Source organism: Lissotriton vulgaris, chromosome 4_1 (assembly GCF_964263255.1).
Source record: "Lissotriton vulgaris chromosome 4_1, aLisVul1.2, whole genome shotgun sequence".
NCBI classification, from domain to species: Eukaryota; Metazoa; Chordata; class Amphibia; order Caudata; family Salamandridae; genus Lissotriton; species Lissotriton vulgaris.
Genome location: NC_141691.1, coordinates 2,075,657,922 through 2,075,669,986, shown reverse-complemented (window position 1 = coordinate 2,075,669,986; position 12,065 = coordinate 2,075,657,922). Strand labels below are relative to the sequence as shown.

The 12,065-nt window shown below is 45.3% G+C and overlaps 1 protein-coding gene across 2 annotated transcripts in view; it reads right to left on the bottom strand.

Moving 5' to 3' along the window:
- CPSF1 (cleavage and polyadenylation specific factor 1) overlaps positions 1–12,065 on the bottom strand; it is a 324,374-nt gene that overhangs the window by 102,325 nt on the left and 209,984 nt on the right. For both annotated transcript variants that reach the window (XM_086966520.1, XM_086966519.1), the window contains exons 29-30: positions 6,335–6,419; positions 3,244–3,385 (exon numbers count right to left, since the gene is read on the bottom strand). In XM_086966520.1, the coding sequence (XP_086822646.1) occupies positions 3,244–3,385; positions 6,335–6,419 (227 nt within the window). The remainder of the gene's footprint in view (positions 1–3,243; positions 3,386–6,334; positions 6,420–12,065) is intronic.

Here is a 12,065-nt window from a genome sequence, read left to right as displayed (position 1 = left end):
ATTGCAAAAAACACAGTTGATGGACAGAATGCAGAACAATGTCTTACATTCACCCCAGTACAAAGATCTGGGCCTAAATCCATCGTTTTTTTTGCACTCCACACCACCCTAGGTCAGACAATGGCTATATGCAAATCAGCCTTGACCCTGTGCCTCATGGGGACAATCCAGCCCGAACTACCAAGCCATGTCTTTCCCAGACCGGAATCAAGCATCCAAGGACCGGTTTCTAGCTATCAGCCTTCTTCAGCCTGGATAGCTTGACTCCAGTGATGTGGAGAGCCTGGGACTCACGTCTGAGCATACCCAGCCCACTCGGGGTGAAAATTGCAAAAAACACAGTTGATGGACAGAATGCAGAACAATGTCTTACATTCACCCCAGTACAAAGATCTGGGCCTAAATCCATCGTTTTTATGCACTCCACACCACCCTAGGTCAGACAATGGCTATATGCAAATCAGCCTTGACCCTGTGTCTCATAGGAACAGTCCAGTCCGAACTACCAAGCCATGTCTTTCCCAGACCGGAATCAAGCATCCAAGGACTGGTTTCTGGCTATCAGCCTTCTTCAGCCTGGATAGCTGGACTCCAGTGATGTGGAGAGCCTGGGACTCACGTCTGAGCATACCCAGCCCACTCGGGGTGAAAATTGCAAAAAACAGAGTTGATGAACAGAATGCAGAACAATGTCTTACATTCACCCCAGTACAAAGATCTGGGCCTAAATCCATCGTTTTTTTGCACTCCACACCACCCTAGGTCAGACAATGGCTATATGCAAATCAGCCTTGACCCTGTGCCTCATGGGAACAGTCCAGCCCGAACTACCTGTGAATCTACAGCACTACACATTACGAACAGATGCCGGAGGGTAAGTAACATTTTCTGTTTGTAGCATGTGTTGCTATAGATGCACATGTCTGTATATAGTAAAGCAAAATGCCCTGCAAACAAGTTGACATGTGGATGATGCAGATGTCTGAAATAAAGCCCTTAGGACTGTCTGGCAAACCATAGCCTGCTGGCAGGCTAAGATAGCCACACAATAGTGCTTAGTGACTGCATGAGGGGTTGACCAAGTAGCGGCATTCCATATGCCAGCTAGCTGGATATTACCAGGGAAGGCCATAGTCACTGCTTTCTTGCATGTAGAGTGCACCCTGGGGTGACAGGGAAGGCTTTGGGGTTTATGATAGCAGGCTTGGATACAATTGACTATCTATCTGGCAATATTGGTCTTCGAAATAGGCTGGCCAATGTGTGGTGTTTTAAGGCTACAAACGATGATCGGACATGCGGAAGGGCATGCCCTGTCGATGTATGAGAGCCCATTTAACATCTAAAGTATGAACAGCTCTCTCCAGTACAGATGCTGGTTAAGGAAAAAAGACTGGCAGCCCTATAGTCTGATTGAGGTGGAAAGGTGAAACCACTTTGGGGTGTCCCTGTGAAATTAAATGAAGGGTTCGTCGAATGAGAGGGCCTGCAACTGCGTCTGAGGGTGATTATGGCTTCGAAGAAAGCTACATTTCATGATAGGAATTGCGAAGGGCAAGAATGCAAGAGCTCAAAGAGAGGGCCTGTGAGCTTGGTAAGGACCTAACACAACGTTTATTTGTAAAAAAAAAAAAAAGCAAATTAGCAGAAGGGTATCTCAGTGCTGAATATCATGTTTAGTGTTGAGCCTCTATACAGAGCCAGGGGGGACTCCGGGAGGTTTGACTCTCAGGAGTCTTTGATTACTGGGATGCGAAGGAAGGAGGCAGGAGTGATCCCGGTTTTGTATATGTGAAGCAATAAAAACTAGATACAGCTATAAAGAAGTGTAGACGAGGCGCAACCTTTGCAGATGGTGGAAAGAATAAATTATATCCTAGACACTAGCCTTAAGAGTATCCAGGTAATTCGAGATGCAATAGTATACAAACCTTTTCCACTTTGCAGCCTAGCAGGCGCACTTGGTAGACCCACAAAACTCACGCAGGATGTACATGCACTACTGAGGGAGCCAAAGGTATCCGAACTCTAGGACCTCAGATGCTAGAGCACTAGACTGAGCTGCCTGGGGTCTGGGGGACTAACCTGCCCTTGGTTCCGTGTGAGAAGGTCGAGACCGTGGGGAGCTTCTTCTGGGGTGTGATGGACATCTTAAGGAGTGTCTAGTATCAAGGCTGTCTGGCTCATGAGGGGGGCACAAGGATAGGTGTTAGGGGTGTTAGTTGCATCTACCGTAACACAAATGGAAGGAGTGGGAGAAGTGAAAAGTGTAGGCAAAGATCCCTGCCCCCTTCATCCGTACCGCACTGTATATGTAAATGGTCGTTTATATGAAGCATTGGAAACCTTGTATATATTTCACATATATGTCACTAATTTTCTAGGTTCAGTTTTTCACTGGGACTCCTTTCACTCAGAACTATAGGTTCAAATGTATTACCATTTTAAGATATACAGTGGACATTAGTCATTACGAGATGTCTAACTATAAGATGGCTGCACTGAATCTGGTCATGTTTGGTATCAAACATGTTGGAATCATACCCAAACATCCATGGACTGTGGCAACCTGGAGGCGAAGTTTGGGCCTTTTGCATTTTTTGGGGTAGCAAATAAGTGTAACCTCTAGTAGGACTTGGAGGTGGAGTTCCTACTCAAGCACTTATTGATGCATCCTGTTGAGCGGGTCTGCCAGATTGTTGTCCCTCCCAGAAAGTTCTTCGCCAAAGGTGTATGTGGTGGCACACAGCCCAAACCCAGGTCTCCTATATTTGCGCTGAGAGCAGGGGAGCGTGCGTGGAACCCTGCTTCTGACCGTAGTACATGGTGGTTCATGTTGTCTTTCTTGATAAGGGCTTCCATTACCTTAGAATAATCTTAAGAACGCCTACAGAACGAAGCATATGGGCAGCAGCTCGCAATACTCGATATGCTTGCCCTAGTGATGGGGGGTGGGGGGGGCGGCAAACCCCCTGTATTGTCATATGGCCAAGAAGTGCCACTCAATTACTCTTGTCCCCTCAGCTGGCGGGAGCAGACTGCAGGTTTATCTTTCAGTGTGCCCAAATCCTCACCATTGGTTACCATAGAGTTTATTTTCTAACCCTTTTATGCCTATGAGTGTGATAGGAGTCAGTATGTCAGTGGGTCATTTAAATGCAGCAATTGCAAATCTCACAAGGTTAATGGAAAGGTAGCAGTCTTAGGCTATCATAGCATTGCACATGTATGAATGGCACTCACCCTGCCCCGACAGGTGACCTCCTCCCCCTGCATCAGGCAGGTGCCAGCAGCAATGTAGCCTTTCAAGCCCGACACAGTCTCCTCAGTCTTTAGGGCCACCGTCTTCATGCAGGTCATGTGCTCCCACTCTTCCAAATCAATCCTAAGCAGATAAGGAGACAGTGACAGTAGAATAATGCACACAGTGACAGGACGGCTCACAAAGCGATAGCCACAAAAGCGCAGAAATGACACCTTTGTTGTCAGGAAATCCTGGGTGTGAAAATTATGTTTTGAACTTTTATGGGGACAAAAAATTCTCTGGCATTGTAGGGATCGAAGAAATGATTTTGGGTACAGAAGTAGGAGGTTGGAATAGGCAATCAGGTTAATTTGGGACCTCAACAGTGGCAAAAGACGTAGTAAGAGTGCCTGCTTCCGTGGATGTGGTAAGTGGGGAAGAGATCACTACCGTGGCCTAGGTCGAGGGGCATGGGAGGGTCAGATCTTGTGTGATTCATCAAGTGGTGTTGATAAGTTTAAGAATGCTTTGTCACCAAGTTTACTAGTTCAAGGCAGGTAACCAAATGTTCAGTGAGGTGGAATGTATACCACACTAGGACCTTCTGAACCTGCCATGTGAACATCAGTAGGGAATGTGTTGGCGAGAAGCAGCAGTGGGGTATCAGTCGAAAGAGCCTGCTGGAGGGAGGAGCCGCCCACAAGGGGTTATAAGCCTGTGTGGGGCAAATTCATCTGTCTACTGGAGGTGACGGGAAGGAGGATATTGCAAGAGTTTGGCACTGGACCTTGTTTGAGTTAAGTGTACTCCCAGGTACCGGTATCAGACTGCTGTTCTTCTTAAGATTCATCATGACAGCTGCAGCTGATGAGACCAGGGCATAAAACTGAGACTGTTTTATTGCACAGTTCTTTGACATTCCTTTTATTTCAAAGTCAGTGTTACTAGTGAACTAGCATTTCTGTGCATGGATCATCACAGTGACATTCTAGTGGGACTTGTAGCACTGGTCTAAGCTGCCTGTGCACCATGGTGAGGTGCATTAAGCAGTTCAACGTTGAAGGAAGAATACACATGGATGGAAGGGCAGTGTTGGAGATATGCTGGTAGAAGATAAACGTGCTGCTACGACTGGAGTCAGTTAATTATCGGTGTAACAGCAGATGCAAAAAGAAGCTGGGAGCTTGTTGATGTCAGAAAGATGATGCTATGTCAAATGACACCTCTGCAGTGTAGTGTGCAAGCACTGCACAGCACGTCCTGTGCATTGCCTGGTTTCGTTTTTGCTTCCTGGAGGAAAGCATTAGTGTCGGAAAGAAGGATCTGCTTTCATGGTTACCTCCACTTTTTCCTGGTTTCACAATGTTTTTGACTTAGCCTGCTGAGTTACTGCTAATCAGGACCTCAGCATCTGTGCTCTGTCCACTAAATGTGTTCTGGTAAGTACTGTGGTACCTCCACAATTGGATACTTGTATAAGTCCCTAGTATATGGTAACAAGGTACCCAGGGCATAGGTACACCAGGGATCTCCCATAAACTGCAGCATGTATTGTGACACCTATGGGAGTTCACTTAAAATGTGACTACAGGCCTGCAATTTCAGTCTGTGTGAGATGGTGTGTGCACCCCTCACAACAGATATAGGTTTCCTTATAACTGAGGTCACTGCACTTAAAACCTGTAAGTCACCCCTATGGCAGGCTCTTCAGTCTAGAGGGCAGGTTGCCTAGTTACACATGTGAGGGTTCCCTGCATCAACAGGACACCCCTACAAACCCGGAGTCGATTCTCCAGGCTTTTAAAGTACAGTCAACCATTTTAACATACACAGTGGACATCAGTCATTACGAGATGTCTAACTATAAGATGGCTGCACTGCATCTGGTCATGTTTGGTATCAAACATGTTGGAATCATACCCAAACATCGTTTCTAGAAGTATAAATCCCATTTACTGGGGCGGGAGGCGCTCCTTTGGGGACCCCCCTGTAAGCCCGGTAACAGCCTTTCCTGGAATGCCAGCAAGCTAATGCTGCTGCCGACCAGACACACGGTTCTGCCCTCCTGCTGCTGACCTGAGCTCGAGCAGGAGAAGGCAGAACAATAGGTTTCCTCTTACAGGGAGATGTGACCGCCTTCCAGACAGGAATTAGTGTATTGGGCTGGGGTGGGGGCGCTTTTCTAGCGCCACCAGACTGCTTTGAAGGGCACATTTGGTGCATACTCGGGTCTAAGCCAGTTAAAGAAGCTTGCATACTCCGGTCTAAACCAGTTAAGGAACCTTTGGTTCCCACTCTGGTGCGAAACTGGACAAAGGACAGGGGAGTATCCTCCCCTATGTCCAGCCCCTCCTTTGGGAAGGATTCACAGCGTGCTGAAACATCAAATATGGCTCTTGTGCAGAGTATGGAAAAATCTGACATGTGTCGAGTGGAAGGAAGGTGCCACTTTGTGTTGCTTGGAAGAAGGCATCACTGAGTGTGGAGTGGAAAGGAGGTGTCACTACGTCATATGGATTGAAAGTGTTGAGTGGAAAGAACAGTGTGACTGTGTTGATTGGAAGGAAAGGGGAAGCAATGTGCCACTTTTTGAGGAGTGGAAAGAAGTATTTAAATGGTATTAAATTGCCGTGGTACATGGAGGACCGAGGAAGATCTCCATCAGTGTGTGGTGAACGAGGGCCTCAGATGGTATTAACAAATTAATAAAAGATCTTGGAATCGATCAAGAAGATGCCAACTAGTGTCTCTGTTGGCAGAGGAGGGGAGAGAGAGAGAGAGCTTTCCTAACACTAAAAAAGAAACAGCTGTGCTCTTGTTCCTTCACTTGCTGCTGTTAGAAAAGAGGGGGCTCTCAAACTTCGAGTTAGGGAGAGCACCGTCTTTTCTGTCGGAGCTGGTGACTAGATACGGGCGGTTGCAGGAGGAGAGGGGCTAGAGTTTGTGTTTTCGCTGCACTGGCAAATGGAGAAAGGAGCTCTCATTTGGAGCTTGAGTGTGAGGAACATTCTAGTCCAGCAAAAGGATGTAGAGAGGGGTCTATCTACAATGAAAACTGGACAGGGAACAAGTGGAAGGAGGGGCTCTCACCTTGTGTTAGGTATCATCTCCCAGCTCACTGGCGAGATTAGCTGGATAGAGAAGGTCTCTTGCATTGCAGGTAAGTACCGATCATCTGGAAAAGCAAAAAAGAGCAATTAAAACACTGACATGTGCATTATGCAAAAAGTCTGTATTTGAGTATTGCAAAGCGTTTGATAGTGATGTTGCAAATGTTGTGAATTATAAGTATAATTGATGGCCATCCTCAGAAGGCACGATTATGCTTCAAAGGTATGCCATTAACTCCCTCATCTGAAGGTGAATGACCACTTTAAAATGCATCTATTTGGTACACATATGCTCCCTTCGATTGACAAAATAAGCTTCCCGGCCCTAAGCTGCTAGAATACTCTATTCTTCCAAAGGACTACTTGCCCCATTAATTTTTTCAAATGTTGTTGTTCTTGGTTGCTATTTTGCTCAGCTTAACTGTATGCGAAGAAATAGGCCCCGTAGCTAAGCTGTTGTATTCCCTTCTCAGGATCCATCTCTACTCTCAGGCCTAAGGCACATGGGTCGTGATTTCTAGAGACAAAAGAAATTTACATAGGTGGCGTTAAATAAGGAATATGTTACTTACCCGGTAAGCATCGGTTTGTGGCACGAAGTGCTGCAGTTTCATATGCTCTGCATATTCCCACCCTCTAGACTTGGATGGGCACAACTTGTTTTTTTTTCGTAGAAGTCTTTCAAGCCACGAGGTATAGTGACTCCTTCTAGTACTGATACTGCGCATGGCCAACAGCTTCATTGTTAAACTGTTTTCTGTACGGCGGGATAGGATAAAGATGAAGCATAAAAAAAGAAGGCGATGACCATGCAAAAAGAGAAAAAGGCATTTGCAACAAGTAGAAGCATCCGGAAAGGAGGGTGGTCGCATGTGAATCTACAGTACTACATGCCACGAACAGATGCTTACAGGGAAGTACCATATTCTCTTTGTAGCATGTGTAGCTGTAGATACACATGCTCTCAGAAGACTATAAAATAGTGCGACCGTAAGTAGTGGCTAGCCAGAGGATGTTACAGAAGACTGAAAAAGCATACATAAGACAGCCTGGCCAAACTTTGCTTGTTGGCGTGCTTAAACTTCCATTAACCCAAAGACTACAGAGCACAATAGATACAGAACAATAAAGTGTATTCTTTATTTTATAACTTTAGGCTTAAATCATAGATCCCGAATTTCTGAATAAGGAAGCTTTACCCTTGTAATGTGGCATGGTTCATCGTGGGCCTCCTAACCCTAATCTGGTAAGATGGTACTACCAAGTCGGACTCAACCATGCGTTGGGAGAAGAGTTCTTGATAAAGGAAAATGCTACTTACCAGAATGCATCTGTTCTTGGCATGTAGAGCTGCAGAGTTGTTCACTTTTGCATAGATCGCAATCTGGTGTCGGGCTTGGATGTTTGCATGTTGTTTTTGTCTTTGAAGAAGTCTTGTAGTCACAAGGCTGGTGACTCCTACTTTGGCTCCATAGTTAGTTTGTTTTTTCCTCCATCGTTAGTTTGTTTTTTCCACTAGGGTTAGATGGAGTAGTGAGAAATAGAAAGATGTCCATGGGTGATGGATCTAAGTAAGATAATACTGGAACAGATAGAGGTATGAGGGGAGGCAGGTGGGCATGTAGAACTCTGCAGCTCTACATGCCAAGAACAGATGCATACTGGTAAGTAGCATTTTCCGTTCGAGGCATATGAGCTGCAGATTGTACACTTTGCATAGACTATACAGCAGTTACCTCTTTAGCGGTGGCTACCTGTATCTATTGCAGTAGTTTGAAATAGTGTTTTTAGTACAGCCTGGCCTATACTAGCTTGTTGTTTTGCCTACACATCTACACAATAGTGTTTTGTGAAGGTATGTGGTGTAGCCCAAGTTGCTGCTTTGAATTTGTTGATTTTGTTGTGCGTGCAATAAATGACAAATTGTTTCCATTTTGCCGCATAGCATGCCCTTGTTGTAGGGCGTCTGGCATCTTTGATAATGTTCATACAGTCTGGTGGAAGATTAAGGTAGCCAAACTCTAAGATTTCAGGAGTCAGATCGCAAGGTTGAGTTGATTGGGATCTGGGTGCCTTATCTCTCCATGGTTCTGAGTAATAGGTTTGGGTGAGACATGTAGCTTTTGATGTGGTACTACTGATAGTTCCAATAGAGTTGTGAACCTTGGTTGTCTTGCCCATGTTGGAGCAACTAGGATCATTGTGAGGGAGTGTTGAGAGTTTCTTCACCACTAACGGAACGAGTGGGAGAGGCGGAAAAGCGTAAGCAAATTTGTCTGAACAATTCATCCATAGCGCATTGCCTTTAGACAATGGGTGTGGATACCTGGATACGAAGCTTATGCATTTTGCGTTTTCGTATCTGGCAAACAGATCTATTCCTGGGTGTTGCCACATGCGAAACAATAGAAGAAGAACTTGATGATTAAGTTCCCATTCATGGATCTGTTGTGCTGGACAGTTAAGCAGATCCGCTATTTGATTGTGTACCCCTGGTAGATGTTCTGCCAGGAGGTATATTTTTTTGCCGAATGGCTCATCTCCATATGCTTTGGGCTAGGTGTGATAGCTATAGGGAGCATGTCCCCCCTTGCTTTTGTATGTAATACATTGCTGTCATGTTGTCTATACGAATCAGGACAGCTTTGCCCAGAAGGTGAGGTTGAAAGGATTTCAACGCTCGGAAGATTGCTAACAATTCCAAGTAGTTGATGTGAAATAGTTTTTGCTGGGGGTTCCAGATACCTTGAATGGTATGGGTTTGAAGATGAGCTCCCCAGCCGGTGAGCGGTGCATCTGTTGTTAGCACTATCTGTGGAACTGACTCGAGGAACAACCGCCCTTTGGAAAGGTTCTGTGTGTTTCACCATTGCAGAGAGTGATGGGTGCGGTCGTCCACCAACACCAGATATGTTAGCTGACCTTGAGCCTGGTTCCACTGATGTTCTAGGCACTTTTGTAATGGACGCATTTGTAGTCTTGCATGAAGAACGAGAAAAATGCAAGAGGCCATCATCCCCATTAGTTTCATGAACACTCATGCTGGTAGTTGAGTGTTGTGGCTGAAATCTTTGAGCTGGTGCTTGTATAGCTATTATCCTGACTTGGTTGGGATATGCTAGGGCTGTGGAAGCATTTAGTGTAGCTCCAAGATATTGTTGTATTCTGGAGGGTTTGAGATGGGATTGCCCAGATTTACTGTGAGTCCGAGACTGTGAAGTAGTTGTATTGTACTGAGTGTGTGTTTTTAACACAGCTGTTGTGGAATTTTGCTTTTATTAGCCAGTTGTCCAGATAAGGGAAGACATGAATCTGTCTGCTCAAATGGGCTACCACCACTGCGAGGCACTTGGTGAAAACCCTGGGTGCGGAGGAAGCGTTCATCCATGTTTCCGTAAGGAAGGCGATGTCCGGAGATATGGTGTCTAGTAGATTCCATAGGTCAATGGCGTGCCTGTGGACCGATCGGGTGTTGAGAAGGATGCATTGTAGGTGGTTGGGGTCGGGAATCTGAGGTGTGGTCGTAACGGAGATGTTGTCGGAGCCGCTGAATTTGCAGGAGTAGCAGGAGAAAGGTCCATGGGTGCGTCCAGGAGCGGCTTGGACGCAGTTGGGGGCGCGACCGGGGTTAAGGGCTAGGAGGGAGGCGGCATCGTAGGTAATGCGGGAAGGCTGGGCAGCGCGAGGGGCAGGGGGGCTGGCGCTGGGCGCGGTCCAGGCGCGGACGGGCGTAGACGGGCTTACCTTTCAATGACTGGTTTGACTCGAAAAATCTTCTAAGTGTGAAGTTTTGAAATTTTAAAATATTCATCTAAAATCAGCCGAATAACGAATTCCGAAGTACTCCACTGTGAGCAGGAGAGTAGCCAGTACTGTACCTTTTAGCCGTGTTCGGAACCGCAAAAGTAATCATAACCGTGTTTACTAGTAATCTAAATTTCTTCCATATGAAACCATTGACTGTTTTTCTGTGAAATGTCTTCTGTCTACTTTTGAAAATTACAAATATTCCTTAAAAATAGTACCAACTACTAAAACGTAATTACTTACCTGTCTTAGGTAGAGACCCCAGTGCTGGACCTAGGAGCCCAGTACTGGATTACAAAAGTACCTGTGACTTGAATTTCCTGCCATAGGATAACATTGCTAGTTTTTCACTGAAAAGTTTGTGTGAACTTTTAAAATACCATTTCATTCTTTAAAAATCATTGCAATAACCAAAACGTTTTTACTAAACTGTTTTCAGCTTAGAACCCGGGACTGAATCTAAGATCCAGTCCTGGAGTTACAAAAGTAATCTATAAAGTAATCACCTGCATTTGTGTAGAATAACCCATTGAGCTCAATGTTAAATTGTGTTTAGAATTGTTTTGCCTACTGCAACCATTGTACCTATTGTGTTCACAAAGTTTATTGCTTCTTTGCAAAGTAATTACATGAGAGTACTCATGTCGAGAAAAGTATATTTTGAGACCTGTTGGTTGTAAAAATAAAACTACTATATCTTTGGATATAAAAACAATTGGCCTAGAGTTCAATTCTTGAGTGTGTGAAACCTTTTGCTGACTGAGTGTGTACAACAAATGCTTTATACTGTCCTCTGGTACTGCCTTACTGCTCGACCAAGATAACACTTTAGAGAGTAAGGTCAGATCTGACTTTAACCTCTGTTATACTTCTGGGGATTGTGGACTTTATACACACTGTACCTTACTTTGGTTCAGTATATATAGAGCCACCTTCTCACACCCTAGCTCTAACTGGGTCTTTAAACACCTCAGGGGCGTGTCTAAGAAGCCCTTTAAGCATTGGCAAGACATGAGTAGATTTTTGTGGCTGGTCAAAAGTTTCCAGAAGAAAGTCCTCTTCTACAGGGTCTGAGTGTAGTTTGACTTTATGGTATGTTGCAGCCCTATTAATTAATTGGGCAATACCCACATTGTCATCTGGCGGAGATGGTTTTGAGGGATAGAAGTACGGATCATTATTTAGATCAGGATCTGTACTATAGTCATGCCATGGGTCTGGTTCCTGTGGCGGATCATCAGGATCCTCAGTGTCTAATGGCACTATATCTCCATCTTCTTGCCCATGTGCATCATCACTATCCTGTGGTTGTGTAGAATGTGGTGGAGAAATTAGCAAATTAGGGTTAATTGGTGGAGGGGGTGAAGGTGGTGGTGAAGTATTAGTAGCCATATGTATTTTCTTTAGAGGAACTGGTGCAAGTGGTAAATGTTCTGGTTTCTTCTTTGTAGGCAGCTTGGTAACCATCTGACCAGACTTTGGATGCATTAAGATGGTGGTTTGCTTTGGATCGGGGAGAAAAAGTTCTGCGGCATCAACAGTTTTCTTTCGTGTGGAAAATTTCTCCTTAGAAACTGTTTTTGGCTGTTTAGTGACAGTGTACGGTATGGAAGCTTTCCCTGGCTCCGAGACCTTAGGTGTGGGTTGTTTCGGTTCCGGAGGTGTTTGTTTAGGAGACTTAGTTACAGGAAGCTTGTCTTTTAATATTTTCGGCTCTGAGGTCTTCGGCGCGGAGGACTTATCCAGCTGCTTTGGTGCTGAGATCTTCTCCGGCTGCTTCGGTGCAGAGAGCTTTTCTGGCTGCTTCGGTGCAGAGAGCTTTTCTGGCTGCTTGGGTGCAGAGGTCTTCTCCGGCTGCTTCGGTGCGGTGAGCTTTTCGGGCTGCTTCGGTGCCGAGGTCTTCT